The following is a 21,082-nucleotide window of genomic DNA, read 5'->3' on the forward strand; positions in this document are numbered from 1 at the left end:
TGTGTGTTTGTGTGTGTGTGATGAGTTGTGTTTTGAGTCAGCTTGTCGTCGCACATTGTGTCGGGAAGATGAGTAATTACACCCACACACGCACACATACGCAGTGTATAGACAAAACGGGTAGAAAGACTGAGTTCAGGGGTCAGTATCCATGTGGGAAAATTGAGAAGCAAAAAAACAAACAAACGAAAAACTGTCCATTCGAGTAGGGAGAAAAAGAAAGATTTATATGAATGCCAAAAAAAACTCCAATTTGTTCTCTTGTTCAGACAAAAGCACACACTGCAGAGACACACACTGACAGTCATGTGATCTGGGTCTGTAATCAGGCTGTGTAATCACTTGTTAACAAGCCTGTGGATGGCACATCCAGATTGGCTGCATTGCCTGAATGACACATGTGCACTCAAACAGGTCTCCACCCTGATGTGCTATGACACACACATACAGCTCTGGAAAAAATTAAGAGACCACTCCCAAAATGATTCGTTTCTCTGGTTTTACTATTTATAGGTATGTGTTTGAGTAAAATTAAATTTAAAAAATGTTGTTTTATTCTATCAACTACCGACAACATTTCTCCCAAAATTTGAAATGAAAATATTGTCATTTAGAGCTTTTATTGGCTACACTAAACTAGTCTAAATAACAAAAAATATCAAGTCTTTTCAGACCTTTTGTTTGTGTTGGTATTTAAAAAAGAAAAGAAAAGAATGACTGTCATACATGTAGAGATGCTTTTAAGAAACATTTGTGAAAGTGGTCTCTTATTTTTTTCCAGAGCTGTATACATACATATACACGCACTTTAACATTTACCCCCTAACCCACTTGCATTACGCAGCTACAAAGCCATACGCGACACATCACCTGCTCCCTGCACTACTCCTGATTGACAGCCTGTGATTGTTAAGTGATGCAAGCAGCTGATTGTTCCTAAACTGGTTGCTGAAGGTGAAGTGTTAGGGAAATTCCACATGTGTTTATTTTTTAGGATGTTAAAGAATGAGACTAAATAAAATAAAGCTAAAACACAATGGAGACAACAATGTGAAAAAAAATATTATTCAGTATTTATAGAGTTGACCTTTGCCCTTTCTAGACATATAGTACTCATAAAGTGCACATGTTCTGTTGAACGTCATTTCATAGACATAGATAATAATCACCAACTCCCATAATACGGATGATTAAGTGCCCAAGCAACATTTAAATGTGACAAATGTCTGGCTTACACAGACTTAAGTGACATCTACTCACTCTTTTATTCTGTCACTCCCTCTAGGGCGGAGTGTGTGTGTGTGTGTCACCCCACATGCTTTACTATGCACATACACATTCCTCAGAGCCTTTTTGCCTTTGATGGATATCTTCACCGTAACCTTTGTGCAGCAGCACAATTGCGGGCCGGTTGGATTGTTTCAGGGGGGACCCATTTAAATGATGAACCATGTCACAGGCTGACAGGTTAAATGGGGGTCTTTGTCTTTGTGGATAAGTAGATTGGCTCTTCCCTGCTTGCCCGCAATCAGTCTGACTGTCTGTCCGTGGCCACATCCTAATGTGTCTCACACTTCATCTTCATTCACACATTTAACATTAGACATTTGTTAACTTTTTTTTAAGCTTAAAGGTGCATGCCGCTTAAATTATGTGTCTCATTAGGTCCCATTAAAACCCCACATCTCACGTCTTGTGAGACTCGGCCATAAAGAGGAGTGTGAGGTTCATTTTGGATCCGGAAGAAGCCAAGAGGATATTTCCCACCTTTACTGAGAAACTGAAACAAAAGAAAAACATTGGAGAGACTCAGGCAGTAAAATAGTTAAACATTACATCATAGTCAGCAGCAGTTATGACAATAGATGGCCACAAGGTGGGGTTGTGGAGCTTTTCATACACAATCTCACTGCTCATACAGGAGGAAAACAACAAACCTAAACAAAGAGAATCTCGACTTACACTCGTCAATATGTTTTCACATTGATCTCTAAGCCGTTTGTAATGAGTGATAGAGTTTCTCATGGAAGCAAGACATTTGATGTTTACAGCGTGTGGCTATAAACCCGGGGTCAATACAGCAGGTGCTGAGCACATCCTGTGTTAATTAGCGTGGTGTCTTTTCGGTGACTATTATTTGGAGTTGATGAGAATGTTGATTTGAGTGTTTCCTCGCTTGCGGAGCTGATTCGACTCAGATCAAACCTGCGGTGTGGAGTATTTCACTATCACAGTTTAATTAGAGCTGCAGAATTTGCCATGTGATGTGGTGAATAGAGAAACGGCCCACAGCTGGAGGGCATGGAGGCAGTGTTGGAAAAATCTGCTGAAGTGTCCTTGAGCAACACTGAACCCCTGCCAGCTCCAGGGTTACTGCTGTGTAGCTCTGACTTCTGCAGTGGGTGGGGGGTGAAACAGGGAGGCGAATATCCTTGTCCTACCTATAAAATATCATCTTTTATGGTTTGAATTATTATTGTTGTTGTTTTTCTTTTATTCTGCCATTTCCATCCCCCTTCTCTTAACTGTTCTCTTCAATGTCTCACTTTAATGAATCTGTGTGACATTAAAAACATGAAAGTAGAAGTATCCATAAGTGACACAAACCCTGTTACCATCAGCTGTGATGAGGATAAGCGGACCTTCATTAGACACAAGTGTTGTTTTTCCCGCTCGCAGAAATTATGCAATTGCATCAATCTATTGATGTCTGTTCTTGGCGGTTAAAAATGCATTTAATGCACATAATTAAGCATGCATAACATCCTGATGATGAGTATAAAGTAATCAGTAATGTGATTAGAAAGGCAGGGAAGTGTGAAAACCGTAATCAGCGCTGCAAATATGGAGCTGTGTTCCCCCCAAAATCCTGAAGACCCTGAAAATACTGTTCCAAGCAAACTCCAGATCTGCTGCCAGAGGCTTTTGGATTGCACAGGGGTGTGAAAGTCATCCACACTGTGCAAATGAAAAGTGCAGATGGATTTCTGTCTCCTTCAGTATATTTCTTGGTGTGATGTGTAACTGAGATACACAGACTGTCTTTTGTTTTCGAGAACCCAGCGGTGACTAACATCTTGTCTTTCCGTGGTGCAGGTGTCAGAGAGAGAGACGATCAGCCAATCAGTGGACAGCCCAGCAACTGATGTGGCCGTCAGCACCTCGCACAATGGTCCTTTAACCAGCGGTACAAGTAAGCAAAGAGAGTTTGTTAAACTGTCAACTTTGTCCATATCCTTAACTGTTTTACCTGCACTGTGTGGTATCCGTGTTAGAGCTACAGCACATACACATGTTGTTGCTGTTCACTAGGTTTGGGAATTCAAGTGTATAATGATAATATTTGTCGGCAGCTGTTGGTTTGTTATGAGCATCAAAGTAATGTTGTTAGTCATAATCATTAGTCATTTTACCTGGATGGGTCCTCCTCGTTAATAACAGGAAACTGGAAATAGAAACAGATTTGAGGTTGTGAGATACGTGGTCATGAAAAGGCAACATAGTGAAACTAATGTGAAGTAAATGTTGAATGCTTCTCGTGAAAGAAGCTGTCTCCTCACCCTGACTTTTCCTTCTGTTCCACCAGTCCTCACAGACACACAGGACACCAGTCCCCATCCGTCAGAGGAGATGCTTTCCAGCCAGTCAGAGCTCAGGTCCTCCAAGTGTCCTCAGGACCGCGAGCTTCCCAGCATCCCTCCCAACAATGCCCTTATCGGAGACGAACCCCCGGTCTCAGGGGACAACACCTACGAGGTCAATGTTTAAAGTCACCTCACAACGGCAGAATCACGTTTTTTCACTCGCACTTAGCTTGAACGTGGCAGCAGAGGAGATTAAAGCTTTGATTAGTTGGCCGGTTGACTGAGTGATTGATTGGTTGATTGATTTGAGCTCAGGCTGAAAATACAGATAGAAAATTTGAATTTTTCCACAAGAGGTTGATGGATTGTTGGAGTGTTAGTTAAAGTATGTTAAATAAGTCGATGTGTGTATGTGTCGTCCAGGTGGTGAAGGAGATCGCCGTGGCGTCGCGTGACGTCAGCGTAGAAGACTCCTTGTACGAGACGGTCAAGGAGCTCAAAGACGCCTCTGCGCAGCCTGGCCTCCCTAACGGTACCATCCAGCTGAGCCCCGAAGAACCTCCTCCTCCTCCTCCTCCTCCTCCTGCCCTCCTCAACGGCCACCTCAGCCCCTGCACACCTGAGCGGGGGCCCCTGTGCGCGGGGGTGGAGTACGCCTCCGTCGACCTGAACAAGAAGAGCCGGCACAGTGCCGACCTGGAGGCCAAGAGGCGCTCCGAAAATACCGCCAAGCCTCCTCACAAACCCCGGGAGGATCCGGAGGACTTACCTCCGCCGGTGCCAGAGAAGGTTCTGGATGAGAACGACAACCAGCCGGTGGTGATGAACGGGCTGGCGGGGGCCGGGCTGCACAATGGAGAGGTGAGAGTCTCACACCTGTAAATGTCTAGCACAATGCAGGTTAAACTGACCCCGTTCAAACCAAATGTCATTCTGGTTTATTCGAAACAGGTTTAAACATTTTTCATTTTTAAACTCTTGATTGAGCCATCTACTTATATAAGTGAAGTTTTTTGTTTTTGTTTTTAGCATTGGATCAGATAAAACCAGGTTTTTTTTTATATGGCTAAAGCACAGATTCATAACATCAATTATTTGTAGCAGCTGTTAAATGAACTTAGGTTAAGTTAAGTTTAGAGTCTCCAGTTAACCTGATGTACCTGGAGAAAACCCACACAGGCACAGGGGGAACATGCGAACGCGACACAAAAAGGCCCCGGGCCTGGGGACTGAATCTTCTTGCCATCCACTAGTCCACCATACCACCCCACAAGTGTGCATGATGTGTTAAACTTCTAATTTGTCAGCATCTCTAGATCTTTTCACTTTAACCTCACTCATGTGATCATTATAGAAACACACTTCAGACTATTAATGGTCCATTAAAGTCAAACAGGTATTGCCAACATGTTATTCAGAGAGAACATGTAACTATGTGATCAGCTCATTTATTACAAGGAAGTCACTGTAAGAACTCAGTTGCTGTCAACACCGTCACAGTCCAGTTTATTCCTACACGAACTGGAGGTGGGTCATCTGCCCGGGAAGCCTGTGTTAAAAGGAGTCAACGTAGCTGGAAAGAGACCGAGACAATGGAGAACAAAGAAAAATGGAGATACATCTCCCCACACAATTATCATGTGGTAAGCTGCCAGCTCAGTGCTGCTTTAGGGAGAGTGACAGACCGAGGGGAGAAATTCGAGAGAGAGAGGTAGGAGTGAGGGGAGGAAAGGGGAATGAAAATGGGAGCTGGAGAGGGAAGAGGAGGAGAGAGTAATAGATGAAACAGAGATAGTGAAGGAGAGATGATGGGAGATAGGCTCAAAAAAAAAAACGCTGAAAGGACTTGGAAGCATGAAGGGTGAGGGAGAGAGAGAGTCAAGAGACACAGCGAGTGAATGAGAGGTGGAAAAAAAAGAAAAAAGAAAGCCAGCGGCATACAAATGAAGCCATCTGCAGTAGAGAGGAGTGTATCGAAAAGAAAGAGGGATGATAAAGAAGGAAGAGTATTGGGGGGAGAAAAAGGGGGCGAGGGGTGGGGAAGAAAAAATCCAATAGAATGAAGAGGAGTAAAGAAAGAAGAGAACAGTGGAAAAAAAGGGGTGTGGAGGTGAAAAGGAGAGAAGAGAAGCTGTTCAGTGTCATGGGCTGAACAGAGCAGAGCTGCTGCCGCTGCTCTCAGCGTGTTGTCTTCCACATGCGGAGATCCACACACACACAAACCAACAAACTAACACACGATTGCATCAGACTGATGGGGGCTGACAAGCGCACGAACATAAACACCACGTTGTCAATCTGCCACAAAGCTGCGTGAAGTCGCAACTGTTGTTCTCTTCTATACCCTCCTGCCTTAAGTTCTGTTCATATGTATTTTTTGCTCTTCCCTTTAAAGGACAGTGATGCTTTATTTGTAACTTTTCTCAAAGCTCAAAGTCTGTCTGTTCCTCACCACTCGCTCCCAGACTGAAATATCTCAACAATCACAGGACGGATTGCTGTTAAAGTTTGACAAAGATATTATTTCCACACTTTGTTAGTCCCCCTTGCCATCATCGGTTCATTTCATGCATCCACATCCCTCTCAGGATGCGTGGCAATGCCCTTTGTTTATCTCTTCACGTTCCTCGCATCAGGCCACAAAGATCAGCGTGCCGTGTGCATACTGTATCAACGTGCTGATGTTTACATTTATCTCAAACGGCTTCACGGAGCCGCTCAACACGGCTGTACGCTTGAGTTTTGGCTGTGGTCCCTACAGTATGTTGGCTGTCAGCCCAGAGGTAGTTATAGGGGAGGTTCCCCAAAGTGTCCACTGAAAAGTCCTCACTGTATAGTTTTCTGGTACTTGAAGGGATTATCCGCAACATTTCACATACATTTAATGTTGGTTTTTACCTTCAAACACAGTCTTTTATCTGGTGGCTTTGTCTGCCTGCTGTTGCATAATACTGCATATCAGCTTGAGGGAACACACTGTTACAATAACCTCTAATATTAGAAATAAGGCCCATGTTGTAATAAAGCAGAATTATCTTTTATTGTGCTACGTCTTCTTGCCTCCTTTTCTTCTGTTCGTCTCCTCCACCTCTCCTTATTTCTCCTCTCTTCGTTTAGTCACATCCCTCTGTTCCTTTGTCCCTGATGTTGCAGCCAATTAGTTAATCACTGCTGCTGATGTGGGCAGCAGGCGAGTCGAGCCTGGTCTGACCCCTGTATCCATGATGAAATCGTGATCTGCTGAGCTACAATATATGCTGTTCGTTTATATATGCACCCACATGTACCTCGTTGGTGTGTCTAGTCAGCATTAATTCTGTTATTTTCTCCCCATCCCCCCCTTCATAACACACAAACACACACATACATGTATACTGAGACATGTGTGTGTGTTTACATTATATTCTGCTACACATAGACTCCCCGGGGCTGATTTAAGGTTAACCCTGAATGTTCCCGACTCCCCGTGGTTTACGCCCATGTATGACCAGGAGCTGTCGGTGATTTGTCTTGTCAGACCAAGTGTGTGTTTGTGTGTCTGAGCACAGTGAGCGCCAGCTGGCCACCATCACTATGACAGTTAGTCTGGCTTCATGATGGATGATATGGGCTGAGGATATTCGCTCTACATCTCCGTCTCTCTATCTCTCTCTCTAACACACACACACACTTATGTATATACTGTATATATTCTGTATATACATGCACTTTTTGCATACACGCTGGGATGCTTGTATAAATGTCTGAGTGGAATTCCCTCCAGTGGCAGCTCAGTAAGTGCTGCTCACACGCACACACTAAGGCAGGTTTTCTCATATACACACACGATCTTTCCATACATACATCTGGTTTCTAGTTTAACATTTCACTGCAGACCCACACTTTCACAAACACGCACACTCGCACAGCCATTTTGTGACCTTTTATTCACAACCTCTCTGATCCTGTGCAGTTGTACAGTTATTGAACCGTCATAAACAGCAGTAACACTTGTTTGCAGTCATTTGACTGTGTGTCGCCTGTGGGCTTTTCATACGAGGTGCAGGAAATGAATTTGACCCAGCCAATGGGCCACTGGGGTATACATTGGGGACGTGGTGCAGGTAAACTGTGATATTTAGCCTGTCAGCTGCATTGTTGTGCTGCCTTGTGCTGCTGACTACTGTTAAATAGAGAATTTTAGTATGTAACATATCTGCATGTGTAAGTGCATCATAGATTATAATGTGACTTTGTTGTTTAAACACTTTGCACATCCACATTTCCATGTTTGGATCTGAGCATGTGCTAAACAGGAAACACAGATAATCTGAGGCAAGATATTAATAGTGATTTATATGTGCCTGTGTCAATATGCTCGTCAGCACGACTGACACACTGACACCTGAGCTGTCCATCTTCCGAGGCAGCTGTAATCAGCTTACTGTCATACGTGTGTGTCCTGCATGTCATTGTATCTCCTAAATACACACAAACACATTGCTGTAATCTTCTCTCTCACACACACTCACATGCAAACACATTACATCTTATTGTAGCGCGTCTGAATATTGAAAATAAACTCTGTCCTTGTACGGATAAAGGTCCTGGTATAATTTTTATATGTATTGGATGCACTGGTTTTCAGATTAGTATTTAAAGCAGAAGTAAGTGATATATTTGTGTTAATATAAGTCTTAAATAGTTATATCTTCCGACAGCAATCACTTACATAGAGTGTTTGGACTGAAACACGGGTCTGTCAGTCACTCTGCTCTGCTCTGAGCCGAAGAGAAAACATTTAGCGTATCCTACAGTTTTTATCCAATGAGGAGAGGGAACGGCATGCAGGGCTGTGTGTGCAGCCAAGGAACGCCGTGAATGTGGCGACGTAGGGACGAGGACTGTTATGGTGCGTTCAAGGAAACTCGTATTTTTCCGACCGTGAAGTGGTACCAGTTCGATCTGGTACGAGTTCACCGGTCAGAAGTTACGAGTGGCCGTTATAATGACTTTCACTGGTAAAACAGGTCGGAAAAACACGAGTGGGTTGCCTGGAACGCTACAAAGTCGTAAGTTGTGACTTGAAGCTGTAATTTACGATTTCAAAAGCCTGCCTGGAACGCAGCATTAGCGAAAACGACCGGACCACTTACTTCTGCTTTAAGGCCCATATGTATCAAACCCATGGGTCTATTTTTTTTTTTTTCAATATTTTTATTGAATTTTTCCATCGCAAATCACAGCAATTAACAAGATACATAAATCTCCACATCCACATAATGAAAAAACAAATCTGTCTAAATCTAATTTGCACTGATACATGAGCCAAGAAATAAGGAGGCTGCACATTAGGAGAACAAGCGTTGTGAAACATATGCAGAGGTACAGTCACTGGGTCAAGCCACCTGTGTCCGAGCTTCATAGAAATTCTCCCTTAGGTCGCTCTGCCTAATTGGTCGGCTAATTAAAGCAAAATGAATAGGCATCGGTTCTATTATGGTGTGTGTGTGTGTTGGATCCATAAAAGTAATCATGTCTCCAAACGTGCGTTATTCATTACTTTATTCATAAAGTAATCGTATTGATTGACATGCTGTGAGGAGAATAAGGGAGAAAAGTGTATCCACTGGAAGGTGTTATGACGTCCAGCAGGGGCGGACAGTTTGATGTATTATCTCTGTATGGGGTTTTTATTCAGTACATATAAGAGGAACTTGTGAGGGTATGTCCCCTTGGCAGGCACCAGGCAACAAGTAAACAGCTTTCCTTTTCCTTTTTTTTTCAAATACATCAGCATTTGCCTTGGTACCTTTCACCGATGACTTCATGAATCTGAATTTTTTCCTTTTAATCAAAACAGAAAAAAAACACAAAAAGCAAAGTTGTCCTCTTATAGAGGTGCATGATGAAATTTTCACATAACATTAAGAATTCAGTCGATGCTGCCAGTGATATTGAGGTTCTTGTTAGACACCTGAGGTGTTTGGCACCGCTGTCAGATGTGCTTTGTTGATTAATGACACCCTCATCGATCATCAGCCGAAGTGGACAGAGGCTATGCACAAAAACATCACACTCTCTGTCGCTGCTTATTGACTTTCACTCAATAATTTTCTTAATGAATGGGTGGTTATAAACAGCATTAGCTTTATATGTATCGCAGACGAAACGGCAAGTGCAGACTAGAGCCCGTCTCTCTCTCTCTTTCCACTGCTGGGAATAGTTTAGAAGTTCAGTTTATTGATCGCTTCCCGAGCACCCTCTTAAGATGTGCAGATTTTCCACTGGTGTTAATGTTTTTGAGAACTGGTCAATAGTTTGCCAGCTTGTTTTCATGACGCAGATCAATAAGCACTGCCACCATATCTTAATTGCATGTCCCTCAAAGTTTTTTGTTTCAGTGTAACAGCATGCTGCTTTTGTTTATAACAGAACCTCTTTAAAGGGATAGTTCACCCTAGAATGATATTTCGCTCATTATCTACTCACCCTCATGTTGACTAAGGGCTGGAAGAATTTCCAGAGTCCACCGTCCCTTCTCTGAGTTACAGGGGGTCTTGGCGTAGCAGTGCATGTCCATATAACGGTTGCAAAGGGACACCAGAGCTCTTCGTAAAAAAACACACACAAAAAAACATCCAAATACCTCCATGATGCTCGTATGTAATGTCCGTCTTGTGCTGAAGCCCCAAATTGCGTAATTGTCCCGAAAAAAATTAAATAAGTCTATATTTTAAGCTTGTTTGTAGCGGAAGCTTCTCGAAGCTCCTCTTCCTGGTCCGTCCAAATCTCGCGTGATTCGCAGTAACCGCACTGACGCCGGCGCAAATCACGCGAGATTTGGACGGACCAGGAAGAGGAGCTTCGAGAAGCTTCCGCTACAAACAAGCTTAAAATATAGACTTATTTAATTTTTTTCGGGACAATTACGCAATTTGGGGCTTCAGCACAAGACGGACATTACATACGAGCATCATGGAGGTATTTGGATGTTTTTTTGTGTGTGTTTTTTTACGAAGAGCTCTGGTGTCCCTTTGCAACCGTTATATGGACATGCACTGCTACGCCAAGACCCCCTGTAACTCAGAGAAGGGACGGTGGACTCTGGAAATTCTTCCAGCCCTTAGTCCACATGAGGGTGAGTAGATAATGAGCGAAATATCATTCTAGGGTGAACTATCCCTTTAAACTCAACTTTGGTATTGGTATTTTCAACAGGAACCAAGGGTTTCAAAATTAAAGTACGGGACAATCATTCAAATGTTCCTAACAGCCCCTTGTAGTTTAAGCTTTGGGAATGTTTTAAATATCTGATTCTGCACTCTCTTTTCTTTTCATACAAAGGCTGCCGTATCTAAATCTACCTTTTTGTTCTTTTCTCCTCCAGTTACACTCCCCTCTGTCTCCTGCACCAAGGTTCGACAACCACATTCTGTCAGACAATGAGGTAAGTGTGTGTTAAACTCCCCTATTCCCCAAACTGTCTTTTCCAGTCCCGAGACGGCAGCACTTTACACTGTGAATGCCAAAAGCTCCAAGTACCAGAAAGATTTTTTTTAAAAAAGGGGGAAAAAAACAGTGGAAACTGGGAGAGTAGTCACAGAACATCACACAATACGCTATGAGGGAAAAACCCTGCAGGAGTCTTTTCATATAAGCACATGAATGTTGGTGAATGTTTCCTTTTGTGTTCTCATTAAAATGTTGTTGCATCTATCACAATTTTGTACTATGCCAAAAAAACAAGAGCAATTCACATGAACTTCTCTCTCTTCTGTGTCCTTCAGTCAGCTGTGTACTCTACAGTCAACAAAACAGACTGTGATGATGCTGTGAACGAGGAGGACAAAGAGCACGACTACAGCAGCATCGCTGAAATCAAAGGTCTGGTGCCGACCTCCTCCTCCAGTGACCTGTACGCCACTGTCCGAGACATCTACGCCCAGCCCAACGAGCCCAAGCCCGGGGAAGACCCCCTCTTGGACAGCACAGATCCCGGCTACGAAACCATCCGCATCCCAAAGGCTAGTAGCCCGGGCGACGGCCACATGGCTGGGCTGGGAGCGGAGGGGTCAGACACTGCCAAAGCAGAGCCTGACTACGAGAGCGTCGGAGAGTTGGGTCTGGGCCAGGAAACATACCGCCTCTGAGTTTTTTTTTCTCCTCCCGCCACCGCCTTCATCTGTGGCGGGGTCAGTAGAAGCTTCCTATCTTGAGTTCCTGCAGTGCTTTGAACCTGCTACCGGGCATGCTTTTGGTGCATGACTTGGGGAAAACAGCAGAAGATGGCTCACCACACCACATCCATCATTAATGCATGAGTGTCCTTTTATACAGCTTGGGTACGTTTTATCAAATCTGAACTTATAATTTATCACCCAGGGTCAATGTCATCGGTACTGTTAGGCCTACTAGTAAATGAACTGTAGTACCTCAGTCACTGGGCATTAATCACGTGGAAGATTGCACTTTGGATCATCATTAAATCCCTCTTTTTCATCTCTGCTGACAATGCATATCATGAACAGCTGATCATGAAAAAAGTATCCTGTGATTATTAAAGATTTTCTCACAACATAGCATTTCAAGCGTTAGCTGAGGACGCAAACCCTGCCTGTGTAATAAAAGATACCAAGAATTCTGTGCCATATACTCATGAAATCCATGCACTTACTATACATATGAAGGTAACATGATTTGTATGCCCCATCTGCAGCTGCTAGTGACTTTCTAACTTCCTCCAGCCAGGTAACTTATAGTCATGTTTTATTGAGGTGCCATGGTGTATTTCATACTGTAGGCTGCACCTCCACTGTGCATTCTCTGCTTGAAATTCCTGTGAATGGGATCTTGGCATGGAAAGCAAAAAGCCACTCTTATCTGTGACCAAATAGTTAGTCAATACAAACGTTGCATTTGATATGATGATGACTCTTGGACTGCTGCATACATGTCCTCACGTTGACACCGATCACTGTAAAGGTGTGCGTTCAACATGTCAAAGGTCGAGAAATATGAAACCAGTCTGTGGAACCAAAATGGAAACAAGAGCTTAGAGAAACAGGTTCGAGCTTGTGGTTCCACAATACATGTTCAAAGGATTTTTTAGACGTTTTACAGTCCATGTCAACATTTTTTGTGAAAATTCATATTTATTTGAAGATACATATTATTGTGTAATTGTGAAATGTTGCAAAGTATGTCTGTGAGAGAAAAGTAAATAGGGTTTTATAGACGTTTCTAGCATTTTTATTGAAAATGAAAGTGAGTTGTGACATATTGACAGTTGTAAAGGTACGCTTTCCCCTGTCTTTAAAAAAAGAAGTGTTTTTTTAAAAGTACATATACCATTTTTTTTCTTTGTCATTTTACAAAGGGGTAAAAACAAACTCAAAAGACTTGTTATGTGATAGAGTGACACAAACTTGTATTACTATTACAAATGTTGTAGATCAAATGTATTTTTTGGTTGTCATGCTTTTTGAGCCTACTCTTGGTACAGCATACAGTCCTCAGTTGGCGTCCTGGATTATTTTAAAGCACAAAAATTTAATATTATGGTACTGCATTTATATACAGCTTATCAAAAGCATAACTACAAGTCAGTTAGATCTCTGCACAATTTGAATATCTAATGCTTTTTGACTTACTAGTAGCACTCTGAAGAAAACATATCCGTCTGTTTGTAGCTTGTACTGACGACATGCCAACCAAGGCTTGTATATAGTTTAGAGCACTATTTTAACTGTTACTCGCTGGAAGTTTTATGTAAGCTTTTACTTAATTGTACAGTGTTCAGAGTGATATAATTTTAGGATAAGTCTGTTAAGAGCACTGATTATACTACATGTCTGCCTTGTTTGAAGGAAAACTGAAGCCCTGTCGTCCAATGGATTTTTTGCCTTGTAATGTAACTCAGAGTTGTCAAAATGCTTTTTCAGCTCTGAGAATAAGTAACCAATCAAATGTCAGAAATATGGTACAATGTTTTGGTATGTGCATTTTACGAAACAGTAACTGTGGTACTTTTATTTTTAAAAAACTGAATTAATCTCTAAATACTGTTGTTTGATGTTTATTTTCAAATGAACAGGGCCAATGTTTTTTATTTTTTTGGGGGGGGGGGCGGCGGGGGGAGGGGTTTATTTGCTGTAAATATATCTTTCACTGCTACAGTATCTCCCTGCTTTTGCAGAACAAGTGGTGTCATCTGCTTCCACCCACATCAACATATCCCAGCTTTACTGTATCTCCAGCCTCAGTTCATGTTTCATAAATGATATCAGACATTTTAAATGCTGTTACATATCGCAGCAATGCTACAGTTAAAGAGGATTTTAAATGCAATCCGTTCCCAGTATTTTTTGAATGGAGACAGGTAACTGAAATGCTCAAAAAAAAAAAAAAAATGTTAATTTGGACAAAGAGGTAATTATCAGTGTTATTTACACTCCCACATGATCCTTTGAGTATATTGTTCCTACCAAGAGACATGGTTGTGTATCAGGATGGTGCCATCATTTAGATTTAATGGTGTTCACAGAACGCTATAAATGTCCTCTAAGGAAATGATCTGCCAAAGGGGGATGCTTTAGTGCCAAATCTAATCAGGGCAACACACACACACATACACTGTTAATAGATACTTACCTAAAATCACATTCTCTCTTTCTGTCCTGGTCACATAAACATGTCCATTCCCTGAAGGGGAATGGGGGTGTTGTAGGGGTTCAGAGATGCTCCTCCGCTGCCTCTCCTTCAGCTCCACTACTCCTGTAACGAGTCCATTTGCCCCCCACCCCCCACCCCACCCGTCCTCATACAACCAGCAGACAACTCTATGGTAACACCCGCTTTTGATCACAGGGCAAAGCCTGTTTTGGCAGTTATGGCCACATCTGTTACCCCACTCTGTCCGGTTTCCATTCTCTGCATGTAAATATTTTATGACATGAAGTTCTATTAAAATATATACTATATAATAAATTGTGCCATTGTGTCTTTTTATTCACTGGGTGCTGTCATCTAGAGAGATTGTAAACTGCACATGAATTTATAAAAAACATTACGTTTGACATTAATTAGGCCATTTGTTACTCTGATAACACTCTGGTATCCGCCCTGCCACACTGGCTGATAATCGCAATGTCTTCTGGTAAACTTGATTTATAAAAGCACAGTGAACTTTTTAATCAAGAGAGATGTGCTATTCAGATATCTTTTTTTTCCCTCAGAGAACAACAACTTGTCACACTGAGTGATGATCACTCTTAAGGGTTTTTTTCTTTTAGTACTGTAGCTTAGCCACCTGTGAGCCCCTTTATGTTCACTAATCATAAAGAAGAACACAATAAAGAAGTAAATGTATCGCTGCATTTCTGGCAAGGCTGACCTAGCTATAGGTTCACCCTTATGAATTAGCATCTTTCATACATCTATATCCTGGCTGTCTTTGCAGCATTGTCTGAATGAGCTAGTGCCTTTTGTAGGGAAAAGCAGTGGCCTATTGTCATGAAAACATGAAAAATAAATAAATAACCTGTTGTGTTTACATTCACAAAAGCAGACCAGTGTGGTTATATTACTCTCATCTGGGAACCTGATCATAGTGGGTTTGTACCTGAAAAGTAGGCTAAATGCCCTCCATGAACTAGGTTAGAGTGAGAAAAAAAAACAAAAAAACTGTCTGTCTAATAAAAGCTTTCCGTTCCCCTCTGTTTTCTCTTTCTTCCCTTCTGCCATACCCTCTCCCTTTTCGCTTCCACTCCATCCTTGCGTCATTGTTTTGAATGGAGCATCCTCCCGGCTTGCGTTACCTTCAGTCGGGGGAGAAGGGGGAGCGGTGGGGGCTTGTGGAGGCGTGTGCTTCCCCGACCAATGGCAGCTCGTCTGAGCCGCCGGACCGCACATGTTTACAGGCAGCATTCCGCCGGTAGAGGCTGCGCTCGGTCGGAGCCACGCGCGGACTGGATCACCCAGCAACCGGAGCCGGAGTCACCTAACGGTCGTATTTTTGCACCGTTTTCAACACCTACGGTCGGTTTACGACATATAGGGTCGAGCGAAGTGAAATTATTCGACGTACTTACCTCCATTTGTCTATGCCCGGCTTGTTTTACCGCGAATAAACCAAAATTTCGTCAAATCGTGTACAAATGTCATCTCGGTTCCCGGGACTGGAGGTAGCCCATGTTTTCCCGCCGTCTCCGGAGCTCGCAGGGAGCAGTGGGGAAAACAAACAGGTCGAACGGAGGAGGTAGCCGGTTGGATGTGGAGGTTGTTTTAGCGGCGAATGAATCGTCTTCATGTTGTTGGCATTAGTCGGTGCTAATTCAGACTTATCCTGATGCTTTCGGTGTTTTGTTTTTTTGTATGCGAGTGCATTTAGGACGCTGTTTGGAGTTTTTCGCCCTCCGAGTATGTTGCCGCTTTCTAACATTTTGTCAGGGCTGTTGGAGCGCGTAGTCTACCCGCTGCGATTTGGTGTTTTTCTCGACGTTGTTTACCGGATATAACTCGACGTTTAATGATCTAAATCGACCGGTTCGCCGGCCCAGACTTCAGCGAGACACTTTTAGACATGCATACGAGGCGTTTGGTGAAACGGTCGATCCTCGGCAGCCGCGTTTATGCGCCGAGTCCGACCGGGGACGGAGCCCCAGTGACAGGAGTGGTCCAGGCTGTCAAGCAGGAAAACAGAGACGTCTCGGCCGCGGGAACCCGGCGCAGCGTCTACACCGTGCTCATGCAGGACGGCAGCCTCAAGGAGTTTTCCGAGGAGGATATCGCCGCTGGGTTCAACCACACTGCAATCAAAGGACCGCTGAAATCCAGCCTGAAGGTGTGTATGTGTGTGTGTGCAAAGCGCCCCGGCCGGCCGGCAGGCAGCGCTTCACTGTTTTTGTTGTGCGGTGTTTTGCAGCGTTTAACCGCTTCCTGCACGGAGCGGATTTAACGGTGCCGCCGCCGCCGCTGCTTCTACCGCTGATGGCAAATTTAATCAAGCTGGGACAAACCCAGCATCGCCCAGAATAGCTGTTATTACCGATTTGGTTGTATATTGCACCAAAATAACGGGTTGTCATGACATTTGGCGACATTAGATATATGGGACAAAGGGCTTGATAGGGCCTGCGCAATGTTTATGTGGGCTAGTGGGTGGGTAAGCCGAGGCAAACAAACACACTGTGACTGCAGCGTTTGGACAGATGATGGTGATGATGGTGATGATGGTGATGGAGAGATCTGGCCCGATCTTTTTGACCACTGGCTTTTGTGATCACGTTTATAACAGATCATTTCTGCATTGCATTTTGCATTTGCAAGCCAGGATGTGTTTTGGGTATTGTCAATTGCAGATGATGCAGCAGCTTGACACCCAGTTGATTAGTAAGTGGCTTCATGGGAAAACATTTTTTTTGTTGCTATTATTGTTTTACAAAGGTTTAAAATAGTTGGTCTGGCCCTCTTGTGACATTATAGAGGAAGAATAGAAAGTTTCGATGATGTCCAAAATTGTGGTCATGATATGGGCCCAATTAGTACTGACCCAGCTGCCTTCACCTCCACCTTGTGTGTGCTTTTGGTGTCACATGGCCTCAGATAAAGACTGTGTGAAGAGAAGTCAAGCCAGCCCTGGGATGAAAACACAGATTTTCTGGCATAGGGGGAAGTGTGTGTGTTTGTGTGTGTGTGTGTGTGTGTGTGTGTGTGTGTGTGTGTGTGTGTGTGTGTGTGTGTGTGTGTTCTGTCCTTTTTATAGTGAGGGAGTGACTGAGGAATGCATGTGACTGAATAACGGCTTGTTTACGGTCTGATTTTGATTTATTTTGAGTGGTGTGGTGTTGTGCCTCCTTGCAGGCATGCATGTGTGTTGTGTTTTGTTTTGATAGCTTATTGATAAAGTAAGTTGCAGGCTCTGATCATTATTTGTTATTAGAATAGATGTTTGGCCACTCTTTGTTACCACACATGCTTGGACTTATTACATTTCCTGTTTGTCAAATGTGAGACACATGGGTCTGTGTGGATTTACAGTTGCAACAGCAACATTCAAGATTATATTCCACAGTCAGAAATGTTTGTAAATCTTAAATAAAGTTGGAAACTATTATTTAAAGCTTGTCCAACCTTAACTACGTGGAATGCACCAGAATAGCACAGAGACTTTGTCAGTGCCTTGATGAGTGATGGGAGGGATCAATGCAATTCTAAACTTTGGTTGTCGTGTTTTGCATTTGCACATTGTGCGTGTGCAGTCCTCTACTCCACAATAGCTGTTGCACAATACTGTTACAGTCAGCGGTGCAGACTGGAGTAGTGCAGCTGAGGCTGAGAGCGTGGTCCCGTCAGCACAATGGTCAAGTCTCTTTCAGCACGACTCAATTCCTGCTGAGGTCGAAAACAAGCCATAAAATGAGGAGGAGGGGTCTGCTCTGCTCTGCTCTGTGTGTGTGTGTGTGCGAGAGCCTCTGTGTGTGTGTGTCCAATCTACACACGTATTAATAAGTGCATCTGTGTTGCTTTTATTGTGCATGCGTATGTTATAGCATAGATAGACTTTCTCCCACATATTTGTGTGTTTAATATGTGAGATCTGACTAGTTGAAATTTTGGAGTGGGGGTTGTTTGTGAGGGCGTACTGCCCCGTTTGAGTCGCAGCTGTGCAGCCAACAAAGCGGGCACCCCCAGGTTGGCAACGGGTGGCATGCTCCAAAGAAGCTGGATGCTTGGCTCGCTGCCCAGTATGGCAAATAATTGCCCCCTATTCCTGGGAAAGGGGTGGGGGTATCAGGATGCCACTTGTTGACTTGTTGGTTTTTATGCAAGTGTGTGTGTGTGTGTGCGTGCGACTAGTGTTACGCAGATGTCTGCCTGCTAATCAAGAGGCACTACTTGTTTTTGTTTTGCTGGCGCTTCTGTTGTTGTCCTTGCTGTTGTTTATGTTACTCACACGCCGACGTGGGATTCAATGAAGCAAGCTTGTTGACAGGAGCTGAGTGACTCTTTGTTCTGAAGCCGTGGTTCCAGGCAGACCGGCGTCGGCTGTCCTTATTGGTTGACTGAGCAGCATGAGCGTGAAGCGCAGTGACCGCGGGGTCAAGTCTGGATGCTCCTGCTGCCCCTGCGATGGTGTATGAGTAATCTCTTAGGGTAATGGAGGTGTATATGTTCGACTCTGAGTTGTGCGTGCCACGAACACACAAATGCAGCTTTAACAAACACACACACATTTCAAATCCTTTTTTTTTTTTATCTTGTGCTTGTGCGTGTCATTCCAAAGTATTTCTGTTATGGAAAATCACTCTGCCTGAAGAATAACTTCCTCTATTACCCCATGCAGACGAAGTTAGGGCAGCACCTCTAATTGTGTTTTATATACTACGACTGAAAGTGCAATTTCAATAGTGGTCATTTTCTAGAGGGTAACCTTCAAGCCTGTTAATCAAGATATATTTGTACCAAGTATAATCACATTTCTGCCTTCTATTTAAAGGTTCAGTGTGTAATAATTGGCAAGGTTTATTGGCAAAATCTGAATATACTACCCATGATGAATATATTTGTATAAGTGTATAATTGCTATAAAATCAAATTTGTTTGGTTTTCGTAGCCTTTTAATTATTCTTATAGCAAGGGTCTTGCTTTAGAGAGTGTCGCCATCTTGCGCCGCCATGTTTGTACTGCAGCCCGAATGGAAAATCCAGCCAGCCAGAGCGCACGTTTCGCGAGTTTCACATGCATAAACCAACGAGGAAGAAGGCGGAAGGAAAGAAGGAGTAGTTTAGATCTTCACCTCATTGCTCCATACTCCCAGTCGTGGTAAACAAGTTTTTTCTGTCCTCGGAGGCCACCGTCACTTTGCCGACGGGAGGGGTGAGTGCGAGTGAGTGAGTGAGTGAGCGCTGCAGACTAGAATCTAAATGCTATATCACGGTTTTACCCCCATATTACACACTGACTGGACCGGACCTTTAAAGAAAAGTCAGCTAATATGTGAACTGGCTAATCTTTAATTAGAAATACTTACACCAGTTTTGCTCAAGCTTGCCAACACACAGCATTGGTAGCATACTTGACATTTAGGGTATTCAAATATAGCCATATACTTGACGACATTAGTGTGGTAAATTCATACTGTAGAATCATTGATAATGAGGTGTTGGCTGCGGGTGAAGTTATATTTTTATCTAACTCTCCCACTTAGAAAAACAGATTTTCTCAAATTGCAGCTTTGATATAAAACCAGTTAGTTGTTTTGCTCTGGACCAACTCATATATTCTATTGGAAAATCTTGTGGTACACTGTGCGATGCAGTGTTGAACCATTAATTAATCATTAATGTCTCTTAACCGTGAGTACATCCACTAGATGCTCCAATGCAAATGCTTCGCAGGGACAAAGAACCACACGAGCGAAAAGACACAGTCCGTTGGAATTTTATGACATTGGGTCCACGGGATTCAATTTATGTCTGCTTTGCTTTATTATAACCTTCGACCCACGAAGGTACGAGAATCTCTGCGCTTGACAAACTACTGCCCAAAGCAAGTAGATTATGAGTTTCTCAGAGTGTGCTTGCGAGTGGGAGAGAGAAGGAGAATAAGAGATAAAGAGAGAGGGGGGGGGGTTCTGTTCACGTATGCGCACACACACACACACACACACACACACACATAGACACCAGCTTTGACACATGCAACTCACATTTCACAACCGATTTGGTATGCTTCACAATTTCCTGGCTCCGTGAAACGCCATCATTCATAAGTTTGGTGAAAGGAAGGAATTGCTGTTGGTTTTTCTACCGGAGAGGTACACTCGTCATACACACAACACCTAATCTTCCCCGAGCCGGTGTAATCCATCTTGTTGTTTTACTCAAGTCTGTGTTTTCACAGAGCATTTTGTGCACCACCGAGCGTTCGCGCGACCAGCCTCTGTCATGAGCGGCACTCGATACTCATTTCTCCTGTTTTTCTTTTACCTCATTAATCTAAGTGAATTGTTCTCTTCGTGTTTGTGTGTGCATGTGTGTGTGCATGTGTATGAACTATTGAGTCAGGTGCCTTTGCCTTTTCCACAGTCAAGCCTAATCGTGTTACAGTGCTTGAGAGATAATGATCTAGATCACAGACTCACACACAGAAACACACACACAGGCCGGCCTGTCATAGCCATCAACGCTCTGTTGGCGTGGCCAGCAGTGTGTGTCGCTCTGGCTGCGTTTCGGCCTTTTCTCAGTGTGTTTCTAAGAGCCTGATGGCTTTAGTTACCTACAAAGATGTGTGTGCGTGTGTTGGTGTGTGCGTAGGTGCATGCAGGTATTCATGTGCAGAAGCATGCCGCTTGTTGCTGTTGTGTAAGAGAAGAGATGATGTTGGGTTGTTGTTTTGTTACATTGCTGCAGGACGGGTAGGTGTTTTCTGTGCATTGTGAGGGAGAAAGTGATTTTCTTTTGTGATTGTGTGTCAGTAAGTAGTATATGGGGTGTTGTCTTGTGTAACGCTGTCTT

The 21,082-nt window shown here is 43.3% G+C and overlaps 2 protein-coding genes across 2 annotated transcripts in view; both read left to right on the forward strand.

Moving 5' to 3' along the window:
* Positions 1 to 14,552, forward strand: part of pag1 (phosphoprotein membrane anchor with glycosphingolipid microdomains 1) — a 52,982-nt gene extending 38,430 nt beyond the window's left edge. Inside the window, exons 5-9 of the mRNA XM_085791582.1 lie at positions 3,097 to 3,193; positions 3,587 to 3,756; positions 4,008 to 4,445; positions 10,954 to 11,013; positions 11,354 to 14,552. Coding sequence (XP_085647708.1) covers positions 3,097 to 3,193; positions 3,587 to 3,756; positions 4,008 to 4,445; positions 10,954 to 11,013; positions 11,354 to 11,716 — 1,128 coding nt within the window. The 3' untranslated portion in view covers positions 11,717 to 14,552. The remainder of the gene's footprint in view (positions 1 to 3,096; positions 3,194 to 3,586; positions 3,757 to 4,007; positions 4,446 to 10,953; positions 11,014 to 11,353) is intronic.
* A 950-nt stretch (positions 14,553 to 15,502) lies between these two features.
* The window catches only part of znf704 (zinc finger protein 704), a 48,069-nt gene continuing 42,489 nt past the window's right edge, over positions 15,503 to 21,082 (forward strand). Inside the window, exon 1 of the mRNA XM_085791586.1 lies at positions 15,503 to 16,407. Within this exon, the coding sequence (XP_085647712.1) occupies positions 16,147 to 16,407 (261 nt within the window). The 5' untranslated portion in view covers positions 15,503 to 16,146. The remainder of the gene's footprint in view (positions 16,408 to 21,082) is intronic.

The sequence above is a fragment of the Trachurus japonicus genome, chromosome 11 (assembly GCF_045865225.1).
Source record: "Trachurus japonicus isolate A0001 chromosome 11, Traja_1.0".
NCBI classification, from domain to species: domain Eukaryota; kingdom Metazoa; phylum Chordata; class Actinopteri; order Carangiformes; family Carangidae; genus Trachurus; species Trachurus japonicus.